Raw genomic sequence first — 23,435 nt, 5'->3', positions numbered from 1 at the left:
AGTATCCGCCATCTTGAAGTTGTATAATTCTTTTTCAGGGAGTTTTCGCTATTAAATTCCCCAGAATGAATTAATATGTTTTCACCCAATAAAGGCAATTTCCCAGTAAATATTGCAATAGCGTTTGTTGTGTTGATAAATTTGGTGTTCGACTCATAAACAGTCGTGAAATATGGTATATTCACATGATTACGCCAACTGCGTGCTAACACACAAGGCGTGGATACTTAGCCCATGCTTTTGTGCCTGACACGTGCATTAATTACTAGGATCGAAGGGAGTACATTGTACGGTTGGTCGAAAAATACGGTGTGTGTCCAAGAAATGGAACGTTTTTATACCTCAGATACCAAATGCGTCCGAAGAGATGTCGAGAGAACAGAAGAAATAGGTCAAACTAGTTCACTGTGAGTATTTTCAGGCGTAAAAAACTGTAAACTTTTAGCCTAAAGCTAAACGCGGAAGTAAATTAAAGTATAATTTTGGTATAAACGCGGAAGTAAAGTATAATTTAGACAAACTTATCAAAATGAACTCGCTCGAAGACGAGATTTTCATGTTAGAAATGTTTACAGTAACAAACCTATCGTTAGTCACCACGCTAGAAGTCACTCTCTGACACTAAGCTAATAACTAGCTTAGACTATCTAAAGAAGAGCCCATTCAGGATCGAGGTATCTCATTCTTCAAGCTGTCCAGACTAGCTTGTATCGGCGGAAAGAGGTAAGCTTACGTGCAGTGTTTAATTTTGAGACAACACTACACCTGTATTGGGTAACGTTTAGTTGAATACACCTTATAGTCGAGAAATTGGCAAGCGAAACGATGTTAAAACTTATGTTCTTTAACCACACTTTCCGAAGACTTTCCTGTATTACATATTGTGTTGTAAGTAAGCTCAATACACTTCTCTTTCTGAAGTGAATTAGCTTCAGAAGATCTCTATACAAACTAAACAAAGAAAGTTGTCTTAAGCTCGCTTAAACATCTTAATTCTAACGCTCCTCAACAGTCTGGTGGAAAGAAGTAAAAGTTAGAAAGAGAAATGTTTTGATGAGTCAGATTGATAATTATACCGATTTTATTTGATTTACTGATTTATAACAGGCAACGCACTTTGGTCGTGTTCTTTTAGTTATTTTAAACTTCTGAGCTCCCAGTCTGAGCTATACATTTTTCAAAATTAATAACACCATGCATTTCTCAAAAGACCCTAGAACATTTGGGTCTAAAAACTATCTTACAGGTACGATGTCCACTGCCAGAAATTCGATTTTTAATTATTTTGAATTGCTAAAATGTTGAAAACTTTACAATATGAAAAACAAATGCAGCGTGGTAATATAAGCAGATTTGATAAATATACTTCACCGGACCAGAAAATGCTCGGGAGTCTGAGGAAATGGAGCCCACATTTGTTCGGATTCAATCCAGAATTGTCTCAGCGGGCAATTTAAAAGAATTTTATCTGCAGATTTTGCATTGGATGTTTAATTTTTTTGGTTTTACTCATAGGCTCATCATTACTGAAAAGTGAACTCCACGGTATAAATCAGTTTTAACGATAAGCAGTCCTAATATTTGATGGACGACTGAAAAAGCTAGGGGCCCCACCAAAAGTGTCATCGAACTTATTTGTTGAATACATGTCATGTAATGTATAATCTGGAAGCATCTTCCAAAGTCTCTTCTGAATGATTATATTTTGACAATATTTATACCAAAATATTGTAAAAATGAATACAGTATTCTTTAAAACATATTAATAAGCATGTGATGATTAGATACAGTGTATAGGATTCTATTCATATCAGTAATGTCAACAAATCCTGCAAAAACAAACTTAACTCACAAACTGGCCGCATGGACATTGAGAATCAGAAATGAAACAAAAAAATATTCAGTTCATTACGGAAAATTTTCTAGATATATTTGATGACTTGCATGAACAAGTAAGTACTAAGCTAAATGAGGGCAAAAATTTGGCTGTCAAATAACAGATCATTCCTGGCCATTTCACTCACAAATCACATTGTAAATCAAGAGAAAAAATCAAGTTTGGCTTAATTAATATCAATGGTAGTATCTCACAGAACCACCGGACTGCCCTGTACATGGACCACTCTAGCTTTCATTCTTTTAGCAAAAACCACAGACTATAAATCATACAATTTCCGAAAGCTGATTAAAATAAATACAGATTTTGTCTAGTAAGTAATTCCTTTAGAAAAAAAAAAATACAATTGTATGCGTTCCACCACGTATGTCACGCTCCTGCATCTTAAATAACAATCTCTTGTATTGCACATTAGCTTTCTGTCTTAGACATCAAGTTTCAGAGAGATTGGTGGAAGTTGTTTTGCTTTTTGTTATCATGTTCTCCGGTGCAATGCCTTTTTCGTTTCACTAAGAAATTTTATTGCCAATAAAACCGGTGACACTTATGACGAAGCATTTACGTCTCAGTGGCTTTAATCACTAAAGGATCGAAGTCTGATGGATCAGAACAGTGAAACAAAGGACTTACCACCAGCCGACGAAAGCAATCAAGACATCTAATTGGATCACTCGCTCGAGAAACAGAAGAACACCGTAAACCACAGTTCTGTTAGTGAAATGAAAGAAGAAGCCTCCGCTAATCTGTTTGTTACGAAAGTAATTAACCTTGGGGCCTCAGGTAAAAGTCCTACAAAAACGGAAAAGGAATTTCTTCCACTTGTTAACACAGAAATTGAAGATGCCGCCAAGCAGACTAAATCAACGCAGCCAAAACAACACTCGAAACCTAGCGTGAAGCTGATCGAAAATAGATTCCAGGCAGATACACTGAAGCTCGAAAACATGTGGGAGAAAACGGTCCGCTCGTTTTCCAATTTCAAGGGAACTCCAGACTCTGTTGAAGCTATCCGCAAAGCCATAGGTGTCTTGTGCTCAACATTCAGCGATTATGAACTCGTGTGAATTCACAGTGCACGCAAGCACGCCAGAGCACCAAGATGAGCGACGAACGTTGGAAGCAATGATGAGGACCCGTTAAGAACTCATTCAGGCCCAGCGATAAACGAAGGAATTGACTGGAAAAACAATCTTTTGCAGGAATTGGCGTCTTCTTGAGCGGGGTCACGCCCTTCTAAATCATCTTTGTCATCGAACGCAATATGAGCGCATACAAAAGGAGATGCAGCAGTAGCGTTAAAAAAGACCGAGATGCAGAAAAAGATCACTGTTCAAACTTAAACCTAAATCTGCGCTAGCACTTCAACTAGAAGAAAAGAGAAGGCAAGAAGATTATGATTAGCCCTGGAAAGGTTAAGATGTGGCAAACAAGCACGCTTGTAATTCCTTCAAGGGGAACAGGAAGCGGCCGTGGCCATGGCCCGAGCGGAAGCTATCGATGAAGAACTAGGACTGAATCACGAATTTCAGCTTTGAGATCTACCCATCGAAGAACCCAGTGAGTGCACTCAATGATATACTAACAGCCAGCCTGTGGATTTAAAACCACCAGCCCATTGTTGCAGCAAAGATTCTGGTGCCATGAACTTGAAAGTGCCCAGTCTTACAGTGAAGGAGGAAAAGCCATGTTCTGCAAAAGAGCTGAATCCGGGAGCACAACCTTTTACTCCAAACAACACCAAGCTGGACGACCACATGGAAAGTTTTATTCAGTTTATGGCCTCAAGAGAGCTTATCTCTAACAAAATAGAGGAATTTGGCAATAGTCCTATAAACTACAACACCTGGAAAGTGGCCTTCAAGAACATGGTAAGAGAGGTGAAGATTAAGTCCGAGAGAGGAATTAGCCCTCATGAAAGACTATACAACCAGCTAATCTAAAAGGCTCATCCAGCGTCTACGCAATGCTTACATAGTGAACCCAACAGAGGGTGTTAAAGAATCTTGGAAGAAGCTAGGCTTGGCTCAACTGCTGCGATCACTCAAGTACGTCTGAGCAAGTTGACAATGTTTCCCTCTCTGAGTGCCAAGGACAACAAAGGCTTACTTGAATTAGGGGATCTGCTCTTGGAGTTGCAATGCGCTAAAGAAAATGGTGCACTTTCAGGCCTTAAAATCCTTGACGAGCCAGCCTTCCTGAAACCATTAATCATCAAGCTGCCTGAAGATGTGCAAGGAAGATGGCAAAGGCATGCATATCGCTACAAATCGCAGCATGGGGTTGATTGTCCTCCCCTTAGCGAGTTTGCCTTATTCATCCAAGAGCTTGCGAAGGAAAGGAACGATCCCTATCTGGCAATGGAAAGCTCAGAAAGAAGAACCAATGCACCGAGGTCTTCCACTACACCTCCACCCAAGGCTCCTGTCAAGCCTGCCAGAAGTCCCCCCTTCAGATCAGGCCTGACAGCTTTCGAGACCGAGGTCTCAGAGCCAACGAACAGGCAATCAGCTTCCCTGGTCCTGCAAAGTGGTGCATCATCCACAAGTTATCCCATGCCCTTGGAAAGTGTCGCGCCTTTAGAGCCATGCCCTTGACCGAAAGAAAAAAATCTTCTAGACCAACACGGAATCTGCTTTCGATGTGTTGCCTCCAGTAGCCATCAGGCCAAAGACTGCACAGTGGGAGTGTAATGTATGGAATTCCAAAGCGCCAACACACATCACAGCACTGCACATAGGACCCCCCATGGGTCAGATCCAAACGCATGAGAGCCAGAACGTCCAGCAGACCCCTATTGGCAAGGGGGGGGGGGGGGGGGAAGCCATCCAATGTCACAGCCCACTGTACAGAAGTTTGTGGAAACACAGCCAGAGGAAGATTGTGCTTGAAGATCTGCCCAGTCTTTATTTATGTGAACAGCCAGCCGGAAAACAAGATTAAAGCCTATGTGGTCATCGACGATCAGAGCAACCATTCCCTAGCCAAAGCACTTCAACATGTTGGACCTGGAAGGGGAGGCCACCCCTTACATGCTGAAGACTTGCTCAGGGACAAGCCAAGTCCAGGGGAGACGTGCACACAACCTTGTTGTTGAGTCCTTAGACAATGCCTTTAGTTACGCTCTTTCTGCCCTTTCAGAATGCAATGCAATCCCAGACGTCGGAGAAGAGATCCCTACACAGTCAGTCGCCAGAGCCCATCCCCACCTAGCTTCCATTGCGGACAAGATCCCTGCATTAGACATGGATGTCGAAATACTGTTGCTTATCGGGAAAGATGCCCCAGCCCTCCACAAGATCCATGAATCTAGAAATGGGCCTAGGGATGCTCCATGGGCTCAACGCCTCGACTTTGGTTGGGTGGTCCTAGGAAACTTCTGCCTGGACAGTGCTCACAAGCCCACTGAGGCTTCTTGCTTCAGGACGCAAGTTCTCGATAATGGCCAACCCTCTTTGCTGCAGCCTTTAATATACCAATCAGTTCTACATCCGACACGATTCAAGTGTAGGACAGTCGGCAAATTTGAAAGCCTTCTTAAACAGCACATTCGAAGATGGATTGGGGGCTGGGGACTCTTCGTACAGACGAAAAACAGCAACAAACCTGGGCCTTCAGTTGAAGACAGGAAGTTTATCAATATAATGAAGACTTCATTGACCAAGGGAGTGTCGGGCAACTGGGAAGCACCCTTACCGCCCCGCAAAGAGATCGAAAACCTCCCCAATAAGCGGGAAGATGCTCTCAAGAGGCTGAAGTCAACATGGTGTACCTTAGACAGGAATCCTATGATGAAACAACACTACTTAGATTTCATGCAGAAACTGTTCGACAATGGGCACGGAGAAACTGTACGAGACACTGAGTTGTCCCCAACCACTCTCCGATGGTATCTACCCCACTTTGGTGTCTACCACCCTCAAAAGCCGGGAAAAATCTGTGTTGTCTTTGACTCTGCAGCCGAAACTAAAGGTGCCTCTCTCAACAAAATGTTACTTTCAGGCCCAGATCTGACAAATGGCCTACTTGGTATCCTGATACGCTTTTGCCAGCAACCCGTGGCTTTCATGGCAGACATCAAACAGATGTTCCATTCTTTCCTCGTTCAAGAGAACCATAGGGACCTGCTACGATTCTTCTGGTACAAAGACAACAATTTGGTTAAGGAACTGACTGAGTATCGAATGAAGGTCTATGTCTTTGGAAATACATCATCACCAGCCATAGCCACCTATTGCCTCCGCGAAACAGCAGAAGTTGGAGAACAGGAATTCAGCTCTGACGCAAAGGATTTTGTGGACAACAACTTTTATGTCAACAATGGGCTTAAGTCTATAGCTGATTCTAGCAAAGCCATAGACCTACTACACCGCACACAAGCTATGCTGGCTACTGCTAACCTTCGCCTATACAAGATAGCTTCAAACCACCCTGCAGTGACACAAGCCTTCCCCAGCCAGGATCGAGCTGCTTAGAACCTTCGCGACCTAGACCTCTCAAAAGACACAATCCCGGTGCAGCATTCTTTGGGTGTGCTGTGGGACATATCAAGTGACTTTTTCACCTTCAAAGTCTCCCAGGAGAAGCCATTCACGAAAAGAGGCATGTTATCCGTCATAAACAGTCTTTATGATCCTCTAGGACTCGCCGCCCCAGTTGTTATGAGAGGCAAGATGCTCCTGAGATCCATGATAGAAACCTCAAGCAAGCCCCACCCAGAAAGTTGGGATGAACCATTGCCAGAAGAGCAAAGGCCAGGTTGGGAGAATTGGTCCCAAACTCTCCAGGCACTAACCCTGTTAAGGGTACCTTGTTGCTACACGTCAGCGTCCTTCAAGGCAGTCAGTCATCGTGAGCTACGCATATTCTATGATGCATCCAGTGAAGCTATTGGTGCCGTATCATATCTTTAAACCATCCATTGTGACGGAGAGATTCAAGTTGCCTTGTGCTGGGGAAAGCGAAGCTTGCTCAATCCAATGCCACGACTATTGAGTATTCCTCGTCTTGAACTGTGGGCAGCATTGCTGGCAGTTGAAATAGCAGAGCTGATCACCAAAGAAATGGATCTCAAGTTCGAGACCACTGCATTCCACTCTGACAGTCGAGTCGTCCTTGGATATATAAACAACAAAAGCCGCCGTTTCTATGTCAGCAATCAAGTGGAACGAATCAGGAGATCTTCAACTCCCGAACAATAATTTTATTGCATTATGTGCCCACTCTTCAGAACCCTGCTGATCTTACTACGCGATTAGTTCATGCCCAGAATCTGATTGACAGTATGTGGCACAGGGACCCTAAGTTCCTTTACCTCCAGGATTCACTTGTAGTATTGCCGTCAGCAGGGAGGCCCTCGAAGCTGCTTAGGACGACCCCGAACTCCGCCCACTGGTTAACACTTTGGTCACGCGGATGCTGCCAAATAAAATGTTTAGGGTCCAGCTGTTTCTCCAGGTTCTCCCAATGGCAATCGTAAGGCTGATCTCATTCGTCCAAAGTGTCCATTTCAGCCAGAAATCAGCATCTTCTCTGACTTACTTGTACAAGGCGGAGTTGTTGATCATTCAGACCATTCAGCATGAAACCTACAAGGATGTAATTTATCGTCTCACAAGCTCTGCAAGATTGCCCAAAACAAGCCCACTTCTGAAATTGAGCCCAGTGGTTGACAAAGATGAACTCCTAAGAGTAGGTGGCAGATTGGAACAAGCAGGTCTCAACTATGAAGAGCAACACCCTTTGATTCTCCCTGCATCAGATCATGTTACTACTCTTCTAGTCAATTACTATCATGAGAGAGTACTACATCAAGGGTGACATTTCACTCTTGGGTTGATCAGAAGCAGTACTAGTGGGCTCTGGATCATTGGAGCCAAGCGGCTGGTAAACAGTGTGATCAACAGCTGCATCAAATGCAAGAAGTTGAGGGGTCATCAGCAAATTCAGCAAATGGCTGACCTGCGTGCCCAGCGCCTCACTCCTGCTCCGCCATTCAGTCATGTCGGGCTTGATATTTTCGGCCCCTGGTTGGTTAGCACACAAAGGACAAGGGGAGGAGCTGCAAACAGCAAACGCTGGGCCGTCTTATTCACTTGCATGGCAACCAGAGCCATCCATATAGAGTTGTTAGAATCACTGGACGCTTCAAGTTTCATCAATGCGCTCCGACGATTTCTCGCTTTGAGGGGACCAGCAATACAGCTCTGTTCTGACTGCGGAACCAATTTTGAGGGAGCATGAAACAAGTTTCAATCCTGCCTTAAAGAGATGGATGACTGCTTGATCCAGTCCTATTTGGCCAATAAAGGTTGCGAATGGGTTTTTAATCCTCCTCATGCCTCCCATGCTGGTGGAGTTTGGGAAAGGATAATAGGGATCACCCGTTGAATCCGAGAATCCATCCTCGCAGACCTCAGACCCAAGCATGGTACTCATGAAGCCCTGTCGACGCTAATGGCAGAAGTCGTGGCTACAGTGAACGCTAGACCTTTGGTGCCTGTTACTACAGACCCAGACATGCCAGAAATTCTCACCCCTTCCACTCTGCTCACACAGAAATCTCAGAGCCTCAAGGCCATGCCAGGGAGCTTCAGCTGCCAGGATTTGTACAGTAAACAGTGGAGACAAGTCCAGTACTTGGCCAACCTGTTTTGGACTCGTTGGAGAAGAGAATATTTGCCAACGCTCCAACCACAATGGAAGTGGCAACAGGAGTCAAGAAACCTGGAAGAGGGAGACCTGGTTCTTCTACGTTGTAAGGAAACACCCAGGAACAGCTGGCCTCTTGCGCGCGCCACTCGGGTCTATCCCAGTGCAGACGGCAAAGTGCAGAAGGTAGACCTAGTGGCGGCTAAAGATGGGTTCACTAGGAGCTACACAAGACCAGTCACTGAGGTGATTTTATTGAAGACCGCGAAGGATCTTGTGAAGATGAAGACCTCCGTGGGATGAATCCTCTTAGTATATCTCTAGAGATCATTTAGTGCACACTTTGCAAAGTTACAGTTTATTCTCATTTAAAGTGGTTTACCAGAAAAAGAAAAACAGACTGGGAGTGTTCTGTCACTGCATATGTCGCGCTCCTGCATCTTAAATAACAATCTCTTGTATTGTACAATAGCTTTCTGTCTTAGAGATCAAGTTCCAGAGAGATTGGTGGAAGTTGTTTTGCTTTTTGTTATCGTGTTCTCCCGTGCAACGCCTTTTTGGTTTCACCAAGAAATTTTATTGCCAATAAAACTGGTGACACCTATGCCGAAGGATGGATGATCTGTGTTTGATCTCTGCGTCTTGGCTGGGGAATTTGCAAAGAATGGCTTTCTCTTTTAGGTGGCGGTGGAAGTTTTGCAGTGATTCTCCTGGTTCTTGCTTTATTGGCCAAAAATCATAAATATCCATGTCTTTGTTTCAGACTGGGTCAAAATGAGCGGTGAGGTGGGCATGGCTGTAGCATAGTCGGTGCCTGTGTCGGATAGCATGTCAAATTAAAGATGTCATTGTGACCTCGCTGACATATGTGAGGAGAAGTCCCCTGCAGACTGTAGGATTGACCTGACACAAACTAATTACTGTAACAGGTTTTTTGAACATCTGGTCATTTTTGCCAGCGAAGACCAACACTTCCTTGGTCGAACAGGGCAAATGGCAGTAGGCCGCTGTGAGGAACATTTGCGTTGGTACTCGAGCGTGCTTGCGATACTTGAAGTTGCACCTTGTGGACTGTACTGGCTGTGTTCCTGGCATTGATGGCGTTTCCTCATTATTGCTCAATGATTCTTTAATTTGTAAGTTTGGATTATTTAGATGAGAGTTGCTTGCTTTGCATGAAAAGGCTACCAGGTTTTCCTTGTCACCACTTTTGTATTGGTATTGATAAAACTTGCTTCAGCTTACAAGGAACAGAGTGACTCAAACGTCTGCGAAAAAGGAAATTTATAAAAAACCTCATTGCGCTTCTTAGATTCGCTGTCCTTGATTTTGCAGATTGGAAAAATTAATTACTTTGCTAACAGATTAATAGACGTTTAATTTTCAATGTGTTTCAAATTACAATTTTTAATTTGTGGTTTAGTTTCATTCTGGTTGATGCAGAAAACAGCAAAGCAGAACACTTGAGTTGTGTAGAAGAGAACTATACATGACAATTGTTTATGACCAAGTTGACCTCTTCTTTACAGTGCTAATTTAGCAATAATAAATTAGAGGAGAAGGACAACAACAAAGACTGAGCCAAGTTGCTGTATACCAATGTATCTATTAGCCTAGGGTGACTAGCAGTAAGCGGCGTTGAAATGTCGCGATGTACATGTACATCTCAAGTGACTACATCGTAAACCAAAAGATAAATTGTACGCTTTTTAGTATTATTACTCAGGTGATTATAGAGATTCTGTTCATCTGATTGGTCGAGGATTGCATCATATCCGGCTATAATCACCTCGCACAAGGTCATTAAGTGGGAGCGCTAATTTTCAAAATGGCATCTTAGCGATTTTGTTAATGTTTCTGACAGAGGAAGTAAATAGGGATAAGTAAATACGATGAAAGAAAATGCAATTCCAAAAGGCACTAAAGATGCAGCTAAGTCCGGGGTGAAATTTTGCTGATTGTAAAAAAAACCTTGTAAATTGCAGTGGAAATGTTGTTGATGTCGATGGCTTAAAATGAAAACAACAATATAATAAGTTGAATTTGTGCAAGATTTTCTTTATTTAACTGAATGATTTCACGAACAAAACAATTTTTTTTTATAGGAGGAAAGAAGGCAGTTTCTATACTGAAACCTAGTTTGTTGGCTCTCAACCACCATCTAAAGTCACTGCCTCACAACATGAATAATTTCATCTGGGACAACCATGTACTTGTTTAGTGAAGCTATATTATGGCAAAGGACTTAATTCCTACCTGAAGCAGCTTATCTCCAAGGGCAATGTGTGGTTCCAGAAAATATCCATACCTCCCCCACGGAAGGGATTGGAAATTCCAGAGGGGTGGGGGGGTCAAGGGTCCAGGAAATTCCTGAGGGGGAGAGGGGGGGTTCAATAATATATTTGTTTTTTCCAGACCGACCGGTATGTTCAATTTTCGTCAAAAAATTAACAAGCCGCGTGCGATATAAATCAGTTAAATAAACAGCGTCTTGTTGCTTCACAACAGGCTTCATGAATTTTAACTCGAAACGTTAAATATATTTAACGCATAACAGATAGGAAAAATTTCTTCAATACCCATGGTAAATCACGTTGTATTAATAATTAAATCATCACATTTGCATATAATTTACAAAAGGCCTCCCAAGAAAGTCACAGGCAACTGTGTAACACAAACCATTATTCACACAATTTGGTTTACGGAACATTCCAGCGTGTGTGCTGAAATCTTTTCGAACGCAGGCGTGCTGCTTGCAATGTCATTTTTGGCTAAACTTTAAATGAAAACAATCTAGTGTAAAGTAAAGATTTTCTAGCCTTTCCAGTTCTCCAGAGTAGGCAGTTTACTATAGTCAAACAGTCATAAATGAAAGAAAACTTAATATATGCAAGTTCCGAAATCGGTGACATGTCAAATTTTGACCCTCAGAGGACGCTAAATATTGTCGCGGGAAAAGATTGAATTACACTGTATGCAACTCCGACAAGATCAAAGATCGAAGGTTTATGTCGCGACACAAAAATAACAGTTACTATAAAAGAACAGGTTGGAGAACCTTATCTCATTGGAAAGCATTAAAAACAGAGGAATCTTCGTGAAAGGCCAAGAAAGATTATATTTTCCATGTAATTTGAGACACCATGCTCTTTCGGAAATACGTAAATATTTGGCGTGGAAATTTGATACTGTTTTGATTGTTTTGTTTTTACTGGTGCAGTGTATTAAAAAGGGTTTCTTTCCCCAGTGCCCTTGAATGTGAACTTGCATTTTGATATCTGTTTGTTTATATTGAACAGTTGCTGTTTTGTCAGGATAATGAAGCGGAATTGGTTGTAATGAAGATATGCATTTTTGATAAGTACGTTACCACGCGACTTCTGCTCATATGCTGGTCACAGTATACCCTAATTTACTAGAAAACACACGTAAGCATCAAAATTCTGCCTCTTGAACAATAAATAAGCTTATTTCTTGCTTTTACTAGAAATAGAATTATTTCCAGGGGGTGTGCGGAAAAATTGGAATTTCCTGAGGGGGGGGGGGAGGTATATTTTGTGGGCTAATTTTGGGGAGGGGGGCCATATGAAAAATCCCTTCTGTGGGTGGGGTGTGGATATTTTTTGGAACCACACAATTTATAAAAGTCTGTTAACTGGCAAAGCCATCAACAAGAAATTGTGCGATAAAGTGCTATCACAAACACTTTCAAGTGATCCTTGAGTTTTACACCAAACAGCTTGATTCATCTCTATCTATTTTGGTAAACGGGTCGGAGAAACCCAACTTACATTTGCAGAAGTCAATGCTTTATCTCAATGAAGCAGCAATTAAAGAATACTAACATTCTGCTTGAGGGCAATGTGCATGCAGTTTATCAAAAATTTGAGCATGTGATCGGCAGACTGCACGTCTGTTCGTTGATGACATGACAATTTGAAACAAAGATGTGTGACAATTTGAAACAAACAAACAAAATTGACATTTTTTGGATGGTTCTTGTTTTTCTCTGATAATCACCTGAGTGATTATACTAAACAACAATTTATTATTCGCCTTAGGCTCAGTAAATATTGGTGAATATTTCCCTCGCCTTTGTCTCGGGGAATATTCACTAATATTTACTGAGCCTGAGGCGAATAACTGTTAAATATTTATTTTTCTGCTAATTCTGTGCCTCAATATTTGTCACTTCTTTACCTACTCGAGTAATGTTCATACATATAATACTAGATTTTCTGATGCTGCAATTTCTATGTCAATAAATCAAGATTGAGCGTTCAGCTTTAAAATTCTTTGTCGGCCCTTGGGACTATAAGATGTGGAATTGTTTAAAGCCTGATCTGTATAAGCTTCCAAAGGAGACTTGCTTTTAAGTACAAAATCCACCAACTTTTACTCGCGGTGCTTGATGATGAGGATGATTATGTTGATGTCGTCTGTAATCGTTAAAATCACTAAATTATAATAAATCGTTATATTATTAACTTTATATTTGCCTTTCTTCTTGTTATTGTTTTCCCCCTGTCATTACATAGGTGTATTATGTGGATATGTGATATGTTACATATATTTCAGAGAAACCCATAGAATAACCAGTAAAATGTACATACTATATAGGTAATAGTTTTTATATGACTGTATAATATAAAGGTAATTCTTTGAATTTCTCTGTAGGAATGACTTTCTAAATTTCCATTTTTCCTGTATTTCAGGACATTTACATTACTGCCATTTGGAGACACACTGAGTTGCAACCTAAGAAATGTCACGCTTTGGTGCAGGTTTTGCTGTGATTTGCCTGCTCGTTTTCCTAACTGTACAAACAACAGCAAGGTTTTGGAGACCAGTTCGTCCTACTTTGCCATCCAATCCAAATGCTAACTTTTACAAAGGTATAAGCTAATTTAATCAATTTCTTTGACTTTTTATACCTGCCAACTCTCATGCATTATGCGTGAGTCTCACGCGTTTGGACTAAAGACATTGATCTCATGCATCAAGGACAATTAACTTCTCACGCCTGACTCACAAATCCAGAGGAGTGTTTTTTGAATAAACATGATTTCATTTCAGATAACTTTGTTAATATGTATTATTTCTTTGCTCTTTATAACATCATAAAAGCTTTCAAATTAATGTCTACAATCTGTTCAAAATGTAAGTGTTTGGCAACGTTCCAAAGTCTTTGAAAAATCATCAGACATTTTAGGAAATTCCAGTTACGATGAGACAAAAATCTCATGCATTTGACTTAGAGAAAGTTGGCAGGTAATTATCATTGTAGGTGGGTAACATGTGCATGTGTTGAATCTACAATCGTGAACACCCCCCCCCCCCCCCCCTAGGCCTCCCCTTCATCAATGGTTCTCTGCTGCTGAAAAAAAGGTTGGGTCATCGTCCAGCCTTCAAAGCAACATTGAGTTAGGGGGAGGGGGGAGTGAAGGTTTGGTACTTTCCAGGTGGTGTTTTCTTTAAGGTAGATTGCAACATATGCGCAAAATTTGCAGTTTTCTGATTGTAGTTATTGAAAAGTCAGAATAGGTCTCTACTGTGACCATTACTGCATAATTTAAAGAATTAGCAATTGATGGCACTTATTTCACATCAAAACACCAAATCAAGCAGAAAGGGGAATGAGGGTATAGGAGGAAAACAAAGGGAGCTAAAAAATAGGGACATGGAACATATAAACTGTTCCTAATGCCCCTTTGATAACTCTGCTGACGACTGATGAAGAAAATTTCATTCCATTCAGAGAATGGTCACATGTTGTCCTTTAATTTATTGAATGTCAACAATTATCATCCTACACATGTGTCCTGCATGGAATTTATACTATGGAAGCAATCTCATGTCTGAATGCATACAGTGTATATGCGCTCGCATATATTTAAATAAGATTAGTTATTAAGAGGCTGTCCGCGTTAGAACAGATAAGGCTCCATACATACCTTAATGAAATCACGTGTTTTTCAGAGACTCGGTTTTCCTAAGAAATTATACGTTGACTGGCTAGATAAACATTGTGAAAGTGGAAACCGAAAATAAACCTTAATGCAACAACGGACGACGCAGAAAAATACACCATAGCCTAAAGATCGAATAATCATACTTACACGAACCAACAGTGGCAATTTTGCTGAACAGAAGAATCATTTCATCGACCACTCCAGTTATGACTTGTCTCCTCCCTGCCACACTTACAGTCTTCCCAGCAAGTGTACTGGCACGGCTTTGCCGCTCGCCAAAATTTTCCAAATAAATGTCCATGTCTCAGGCAGATAGTCATGCAAGCTCGCGAATGCCGGCTTTTTTCCAATCAGCTCTACTTCTCTAATATCGCCGCATTTTGATAATTAAAGTAATAGCTTACCAAATGCGCCGATATATGCTAGATCCAAAATGAGTGTGTGATTTTCCTTGCAGGGAACAATTGGATGGAAAAGCAGACATCAGCTTTTAAGTAATGCCGACCTTTCGGAATGTGCGAGGAGGGTTTTGACAAAATATTCAAATTGGAACACCTCTGGGTTTTAATTGAATAAGACCAAAATGAACAACAGAGTCTTGATACGTTGATAAATAAACACTGCGTCACAAAACATAGAGAAACCAGTTCTCAAATTACTATAAGAGGGAGAAAGTAACTTTTTCCCCAGCTAATTCTTTGTCTTGGAGAGAATTTTTAACCACTGATTTCATTCATATACACAAGAAAAGTAACGCTTTAAATTGAGCGTAGAATGAATATTGAAGATACAGTGGAACCTCTCCTTACAGACACCTCTTTAATACGGACACCTCTCTGCTACGAACAGTTCATTTGGTCCCTGAGAGACCGAAATCCATATAAAGCCTACCTCTCTAAAACTGACACCTCTATCATACAGACACTTATTCTTGTCCCCTTGGTATCTGTAATAAAGAGGTTCGACTGTATACCTTGAAATTAGCAACTGTTAGTCACGCAAAACAAACACTGCTATAGGACATATGCATTGTGGAAAAGACAAATAGCTCAAGAGGTTTCATTCAAAATACCGATAAAAAGGATAAGTCGTCTTTAAAATATGGACAAAAATGGCCAGAAATATTTACGTAGTGATTATTATTGTATTTCTAAAAGATTTCGGTTCAGAAATGTGTCTATTGGTCTGACGGCTTTATGTTTGGTTTCGATTGAAATCCATCAATACTAGGGAAATCGCACGCAGCGTACAGTGCCCACCAATTTTATTCCATACATTTATTAGTAGATTGGTGTTAGTGCTTTTGAGTTAAAATAGACTTGACCCTTAGTCAGGTTAAACTTTTGTGAAAATAGGCTTTAACTACATGTATGTCGCGTTTAATGCATTCAGAAGTTTAGGAGGAGGTATTTTGAAAGAGTTGTAATTTAGTCAAAATTTGACAGAAAACAACCGTTAAACATTTAAATTGTTATTGACAAATGGAACTTTAATATGTAAAATATTCAAGCTGTTTGCAGAGCATTAGGAATGACATTTTGGCGGCACCGGCAATGTATAGATAAATTGTAGTGTCCCAAATGGCAAATTTGGTAGTTTTTAGGTTACCTCAGTGGTAAACTGTCTCGCCAAGAACGAAAAAAATCGCATTGAGCTCAATAAATGTGATATTTGTTTATGGGATATAATGATTGATGTTCAGAGAAAATTAAAATCAGTGAAATCGGTGAAAAGTCGAAATTTGCCTGATCTGTTCTAACAACCTCTTAAATATGTAGTTATTTGTAAAATTATGATTATTTTTGTAATTACGTATTAACCCAATAAAACAACTTATGCCATAATTTTTTTATCTCATTTGTAGCATTCCGAGCTGTCCCAACCCCCCAGGTTACTGCAAAGAAGCTCATGACCAACTTTCTGCACATTAATCCTGGTGCCTCTGGGCGCCGTAAAAGACAAAAGCTCTACGAAGATGTTGTGGTTGTTATGGATGGCTCAGGATCAGTAGGCAAATGTGAATTTGACAAAGGAAAGAAAGCACTAAAACACATGATTCAGTTGGCAAAGGAAAGTCCTAACTATGACACGAAATATGCTGCAGTTACCTTTGCCAACTTAGCCACTGTCAACTTCAAGTTCTCGCCATACGATTCAGCAGCAAATAAGATATCAAACATTGGTTTTCCAAATGGTATGACCAACACTCAGGCTGGACTGGAAGAAGCAAAGAAGCTCTTTATGAACCCTACATCAGGTACAGCTTTTAGCATGTAGTATAAAAACTGAAGAAGATGTTTTTATTATTATTATCATCACCATCATCATCATCATCATCATCATCATCATCATCATCATCATCATCATCATTATCATTATCATTATTATTATTATTATTATTATTATTATTATTATTATTATTATTATTATTATTGTTATTAAATATCAAGGTAAAGCTGATTGGGTTTTTAACTTTAAATCTTATTTTGATTTGACCCTGGAGAAACAAGTTAAAAATCAAACCATGTCAGCTAATAATAATTACTTAATGGTTATGACCTTTAGAAGGATACCTGTAAATGGTTGTCAGTATGTATCTTTTGCCATTAAAAAAGTGAAAGAAATGGTTGAAGGTATTCAAATGTTCAACTCCACCATATTAATTTAAGTGTCTTTGTGCTAATAAAGACTCACTGACTTCAGGAGATCATTCATCATTTATCTATAAAATCTTGCATGTGTGCAAATTAGAAACCTAATACCACAATCTTAAAAATGTTATGTTGAGGGCATCAGTGAAAAAGTTTATGATCTATTAAATGAAAATAGTTTTTTCAAAGTTAAGTACGATTAAATGTAATTTAACTTAGTTAACCTACTTGGAGCAAGTTTGATCCCCTTGTTGCATGTGTTGTTAGCTTGGCGTTGGTGTATAGTCTGATGTGCTGGTGGGCATTTGTTGCTGCATTACTGTTTGGTCCTGGTTCAGGTCCGCAGGCGGTTGCGTGGCCAGCGGTATTCTCTTGCGGTTTAGGTGTGCACCTTTGCACGTGCTCAGAAATTTACCCTACTCCGCGTTTTTTGTGGCGTGGTTGGTTTGTCACGTTTTGACAGGTGCTTGGGCTGGGGCTGGGTTGTGGGTAGGACAGGCTTATGGGGTGTTCTACCTACCTGGGTTTGGGTTGGTGGTACCAGCCCCGCCAGCTCCTGAGCACCCAACCTCCATTTGCAACATAGTCATTAATGGGCATTAAAACACCTTCTTTAAAAAAAAAAGGTCTTTGAATATAACTTTTTGAAATCATAATCATTTGACTAACACATGAAAAATTATAAAACACATTAATGTAACACATAAATTATGGAAACGTTTTTTTTTTGTTTGTTTGTTTTTTTTAACTTTTTTTTATTTTATTTTTTTAATTTATTATTATTATTCCCCAACATTACATTTTATTACAATACATAATAAATGCTAATTCCACAACCCCACCACCCTTACTCCTTTACATGACACAAAATAAGTATACATTCAAGTACAATAATTATTATACTTGATACTATTTACAATATTAACTATACTTACATGAATCCCTTACAATGTTCACACTGACAGTACTTACAATACCTATATATTCTACAATAATAGATTTTACAAAATACAATGAATAATAGATACAAAAGACACATTCAATATTATTGCTCTTGTAACAAGAAATCCTGAAAGCCTGCTCATTTATTTCTTAAAATATCTTTTTTCTCACCATAACTCCCTATATACATGTATAAAGTTCTACTTCATATTTAAGACGAACCTTAAATTTAAAATCCAGTAATGTTTGGAAGAATCTGGTTCCTTCTGCAATCCCAAATATAAAGTTTTGCAAAGAGGAGAAGATAATTAAGCAAGGGGCGTGAAGGTCTCAAAATACCAACCACAACATCTTGCAGTGAGAGGTGTAGGTTTTCTTTAGTAGATGAAAACCAGAGTGTTTCAAAACTCTTCTAGAAAGTCTGAGAGTGGGGGCAGCTGGACAACAAATGATACAACGTGTCTCGCTCCAATTTGCAAAATGTACACTTGTCATCTGTACTATAACCTATTTTGTGCAGTTTGGTGTTAGTGTAGAGTATAAAATTTAAGACTTTGTACTGAAAGCCTTTCACATAAGGTTTAAGAGCTACTTGATGAGGTAAATTAAACATTTGTTGTAGCTGAGCACTCGTGAAATTAAATTCATTTTGCAGCTTTCTGGCCATATTAGGTAGTTGCGCCTTTTTGTTCAGTAACAATGAGTATAGAAATGTTTTGATTTCTTTTTTGTCACACTAAAGACATTATCTTCAATAGTAAATGAACAGCGAGATGTTGATTGAACATTACTTTCTTTGAAATGTTTTGGTACAGAGTGTTGGAGACCTGTCCAAATTAAGAAATTGGTTTTATTTATTTTATTCTCAATGATCTTAAAAGAGTCCGTATTATTCAAATGAAAAAACAAGTCATGCACAAAGACCACTCCACCCTCAAAGTAGTTTTTATAAAATACTGGACCATCATTAACACGAATGTCTTTGTTATTCCTTATTATATTAAGGTGGCCGAATACAGTTTCTTAGTGTACAGGTGTTAGAAGACGTGATTTGGAAAGTATGTATTTCTGGACGCCCAAAATTGGTATGGTGTAAGACTAACTAAGAAAGAATGTATTTTCGTACGACTTGTTGAGCTAAGTACTGTTTTCATGGCAACGCAGCGAGCTATTAAACGTTCATAAGTAGTAGGTTTCCTTTATTTTTAGAAACTGTACTCATTAGATTTTTTCCATTTTTTGTATCCAGAAAAACTCACAAAACACTGACACAGTTGCACTATTTTCATGTAATTTTAACAGAGAGCTCTCCTGTAAATATTGATTTTGCATTTTACTGTTTTGTGAAGATACCCTCTGTTAGAATAGGGTTCTCTTTGTAGGCGAGTTACGCTTTTAGAGGACTATTTTCATGCCAAATTTCACGAAATTCTAATGAGCGGTTCCTTAGAAAACAGTTCATTTCCATGAAAACAACCAGTCGCAATTTTTTGCTCAAATGCGCATGCGTGGCTTTTAAATTGTGTTTCATGGCAAAGATGAAAAGCATGCAAAAGGTCTTGGTGAATGCAGACTTTTTTGCTCGGAAAGAAAAGAAAAAGAGGCCAGAAACGAGAAACTTAGTTATTTAGGATCAAAACTTAACTTTATTATCCATTTCATGTGAAATTGAGGGATCACTTCATCGACCGCCATATTTGCGTACCACAACCCTAGCGCGCGCTTAATAGCATCACTAACAGAATCTGTAAAGCGCGCCCAAACTGTGTTCGGCCACCTTAACCAAATCTTTTGTTGAAGCAAAATTATCACAAAACTCTGACCACCATTGTAGAAGTTTAGTGTAAAATTGCGAACTAAATGAGTATAGTCATTAATATCATAATAACAATTGAAAAATTATGGAAACTTGCTTTAAGAAAGCTAGAGCTGGATTAAAGTCACAGTTCACTGTTTTTTGCAATTATCATTATATACATATAATATTTATAGATAAGATGTAAGATATTTGTAAAGTAAATTGTAAAGTGAATTCAATTTGCTTTCTGAGTTCTCCTGGCAATAATGCCCCCTTCATTTTTCACTGCTTGTCAAATCAGAGATATTTTATGGTTGTCACTGGTTCAAATCATACCGGAAATTACTATCTGATAACATCATGATCCCGGTGGACACTGGGCAACACTGACAGATACAGATAAGGATCTGACTCATGTTTACTATTGAAAAATAATCAATGTAGAAACGGTTTCTGTCTTCAAATTAAAGGTGAAAACGTGAGGATCAAAGCATCCATATAAAGCACAAGGTATTCTTCTCAACAAATGCTTTGACCCTGTATAGTAGATATGTTCCCACTTAGGAATCTGACAGCCCAGTTACAAACAAGCAAAGCTTTCCTAATGAAAAGTTTAAGTAAAAATTGACAATTAAACCTTTAACTACTTTTTGGTAGGTCGATTAGTTGATTACCAGTAGCGCTTAAGCATCAGTTTGACAAAGTCTGCAGCAGCATGCACCAGTCTGGTTTTCTTCCATTGTTTCCTTCCCATTGAATTATTTGATCTGTTTGTCAAAGCATAATTTCTTTGCGGTGAACTCTCCAATTTCCACTGTTTAAACTGTCGAGTACCTAAGAGGTTATTCTTTTGATTTACTGCTTGAAAAAGGTTTGTTTTCTTTCTGAAAATAGCTTACATTTTAATATTCTCTTGTCTGTGCATGTATTCAAATTAACCTCACTAACCTCGTACTTGAGTTCAAAAGTCAAAAGAATATTTTACCTTGGACAAGGCTAGAGAGGCTAATTTGGATACAGACAAAGAATATTATTTAAAATGTCAGCCATTTTTGCATAAGGTGTATGCGGCTGCCAATTTTGGCCCTTAAGCGTAAAATGATGATTTGATTCGATATCACACAGGTAGGGGTGAGTGGGTCCCCTCCCTGGTGATATATGGGCCAATAATGGCTTTTGATTGGGCCAGTTTTGTCGAAGACAGTCAGAACAATAGATCCCTTCTAGAAGAGCGTGAAGTTTAATGGATAAATTAATGTGCAGATTTGTAGCTATCATGGAAAAAAAGATACCCAAACAAAAACTTGACACAGGCTGCCCTCAGGGCATCCTGTGCTTGTAATAAGCATCCTCTGTTGCACTCTCAAAATAGAATCTACAGCCCCCTAAGTTAAATTTAATCTTTATGATATGGTGAGTTCAAACCCATTCATCAAAAAAGTTGAAGTTAACCTTTGACCTGTGCTCATACTATTGCAGAGTTCCTTTCTATGTTTTTGTTTTTTTGGTAATTTTATTTAACTTGGACTATTAAATTGTCTTGAAAATTCTCTGCAGCCCTGCCTGCTCATTGTATTCTGAGGACTGAGGCAGAGGCAGATATTTTCCGCTACTTAAAAGAAATGTCTGTGAAATCCTGCATAGCTTTAAAAGCTCCTGTTAATATTGTCACTCTTGAGTATCTAAATAAATACAAGTGTTACTTCTTTGAAACAGGTTTTAAACATTGTTCTTGTTGTTATGTGATAGACTCCTGAGTAATAGACAAGGTGAAAGCATAATAATAATAATAATAATAATAATAATAATAGTAATAATAATAATAATAATAATAATAATAATAATAATAATAATAATAATAATAATAAGTTTATTTACTCTTTTTGTAGCTTAACAGCTAAATTACAAGAGTGGTCAGGTTACCAATCATATATATATATATATTAACTTGCGAAATATGTCTTCCAGGCCCTATAATATTTATTATGCTATCTACACTACAAGAGGCTTAAGTTCAATGAAATTTATTTTACCTGTAGTTCGATCATTGTTTAGTCTGTTTGGATTTCTTTCTGTTTTAATCTGCTTCACACAATTTATAAATTATTCCTTCTGATATATTAATAGAATGGTTCCTATTTTTCAAATTAAGGTGGTCGCTGGTCTGCAAGCAAGGTGGTTTTGCTTGTCACTGATGGCCAATCAAATGAAAAACGACACCTGACCATTCCGAGAGCAAATGCACTGAAAAACATGGGAGTGAAGATTTATGTTGTGGCTGTTGGATCTTACTATATGGGTGGCATTGATGAGATGGTGAAGGTGGCCTCCTATCCGCCAAAGGATTTTGTTTTTCGTGTTAAGAAAAACAGTGCTTTTTGGGAAGTCATCAAGTTGATTATAAAGCAGGTTGCTCCAGGAAAATACAAGGCAATTAAGTATGACCCCCCTTGCTATTATGGGTAGTGGCATAATTTTGTAATACTGTTTAGCTTCAGGGATCAGAGTCAAGGTGGCGTGGGGATCTCCACAGGGGTTCAGAAAGTGTTGTCATATATCAAACATGAGGAAGAGTGCTTCATTTGATTTTCAAAGACTGAGAGATTTAAATACAAGCGTAGCCAAGTTTAGAAAAACAACAACTCGACTTCAAGCGTTTTGGAAATCGATGAAACACTCTTTTGAGTCTTTGATATAGCTTCTTAACCGATTAACAATTCTTAGAGAAATTCACAACAAAGCAAAAGTTCACCAAATTTTGTAATAGTTGAGATCACTTTTCCATTTGTTCTTCATAATCCTGGGGATGAGGGGTACTCCGGATTTCAAGACGGAGATGAATGGGGGCAAAAATCAAAACCCCGTCGGGGTTCGTGGTATTGATTTCTTCTTTTTTTCCTCATGAGAACTTAATTTCTAACTGTAACAAAACATTTAAGGTTTGTTATGGTGTGGTGTTCATCTGTAAAGTAAACATATGATATGTGGGTTAAATTGAATTCAATGACATAATTTGCATTCCGTAGGCTGAAAGTCTGTTAAATTTTTGATAACTGCAGGGTCAGAATAGAGTTCTATCTACATTTATAAGTTAAAGAGCTTCATAAATAGATAAATGCGACGGATTCAAACGCATACCAAATTTCAGGGAAATCAATTTTTGAAAAGCTGCCAATTAGTTTGTTACTAGTCTTCATTACTGTTCAGTTTGAGTTGTGATGTACACTTTCTGTCCCAACCCTAGATAACAATGACCACCTTGATGAATGGTTACCTGTAGGGGATAAATAAAGCACTGAAACAGCTGCAAAAATGGGCTTAGATTAAGAACTCTGAAGAGTGTTACTTTTTCAGTTAATAGGGGAGAAAACATAAAAAAGGAGAAAAAAACAAAATAATATTGTTAGAAACTTAAAGAACTAGAATTGCATTGTAAGGGACTTTGCTGTTTTCATGTTTAAAATAAATAATGTGCTGGGTGCTGAAATTTTGTTTTTTGCTTTTCGTATTTGGTCTTAACTATATGC

At 39.0% G+C, this 23,435-nt stretch overlaps 3 protein-coding genes across 6 annotated transcripts; all 3 read left to right on the top strand.

The window, feature by feature from the left end:
• Nucleotides 1–271: 271 nt before the first annotated feature.
• Nucleotides 272–23,395, top strand: LOC146483342 (integrin alpha-D-like). Of its 4 annotated transcripts, none has more exons than XM_085106118.1 (4): nucleotides 272–407; nucleotides 13,261–13,440; nucleotides 16,382–16,774; nucleotides 22,061–23,395. In XM_085106118.1, the coding sequence occupies exons 2-4, from the start codon at nucleotides 13,311–13,313 to the stop codon at nucleotides 22,372–22,374; spliced, it is 837 nt and encodes a 278-aa protein (XP_084962244.1). In that variant the 5' UTR covers nucleotides 272–407; nucleotides 13,261–13,310; the 3' UTR covers nucleotides 22,375–23,395. The 4 variants fall into 4 exon arrangements, with proteins under 4 accessions (XP_084962244.1, XP_084962243.1, XP_084962245.1 ...); XM_085106117.1 differs by lacking the exon at nucleotides 272–407 and adding an exon at nucleotides 567–723; XM_085106119.1 differs by lacking the exon at nucleotides 272–407 and adding an exon at nucleotides 11,845–11,973.
• On the top strand, nucleotides 4,894–6,369 carry LOC146483344 (uncharacterized). Its single transcript, XM_085106038.1, has one exon. The coding sequence runs from the start codon at nucleotides 4,894–4,896 to the stop codon at nucleotides 6,367–6,369; it is 1,476 nt and encodes a 491-aa protein (XP_084962164.1).
• LOC146483343 (uncharacterized) lies at nucleotides 8,351–8,848 on the top strand. Its single transcript, XM_085106037.1, has one exon. The coding sequence runs from the start codon at nucleotides 8,351–8,353 to the stop codon at nucleotides 8,846–8,848; it is 498 nt and encodes a 165-aa protein (XP_084962163.1).
• Nucleotides 23,396–23,435: the final 40 nt, after the last annotated feature.

Source organism: Pavona decussata, unplaced genomic scaffold, assembly GCF_977016875.1.
Source record: "Pavona decussata unplaced genomic scaffold, jaPavDecu1.1 SCAFFOLD_39, whole genome shotgun sequence".
NCBI classification, from domain to species: Eukaryota; Metazoa; Cnidaria; class Anthozoa; order Scleractinia; family Agariciidae; genus Pavona; species Pavona decussata.
The sequence above is the reverse complement of the archived record's forward strand: the minus strand, read 5'-3'. Positions and strand labels throughout refer to the sequence as shown.

What these genes read in the sequence shown, in the direction of transcription:
- LOC146483342 (XM_085106118.1), top strand. Translation starts at nt 13,311, where the DNA reads ATGTCACGCTTTGGTGCAGGTTTTGCTGTGATTTGCCTGCTCGTTTTC. An exon ending in AAATGCTAACTTTTACAAAG is followed by an intron (nt 13,441 to 16,381) that starts GTATAAGCTAAT and finishes TCTCATTTGTAG; the next exon opens with CATTCCGAGCTGTCCCAACC. An exon ending in CTTTATGAACCCTACATCAG is followed by an intron (nt 16,775 to 22,060) that starts GTACAGCTTTTA and finishes TTTCAAATTAAG; the next exon opens with GTGGTCGCTGGTCTGCAAGC.
- LOC146483343 (XM_085106037.1), top strand. Translation starts at nt 8,351, where the DNA reads ATGGCAGAAGTCGTGGCTACAGTGAACGCTAGACCTTTGGTGCCTGTT.
- LOC146483344 (XM_085106038.1), top strand. Translation starts at nt 4,894, where the DNA reads ATGTTGGACCTGGAAGGGGAGGCCACCCCTTACATGCTGAAGACTTGC.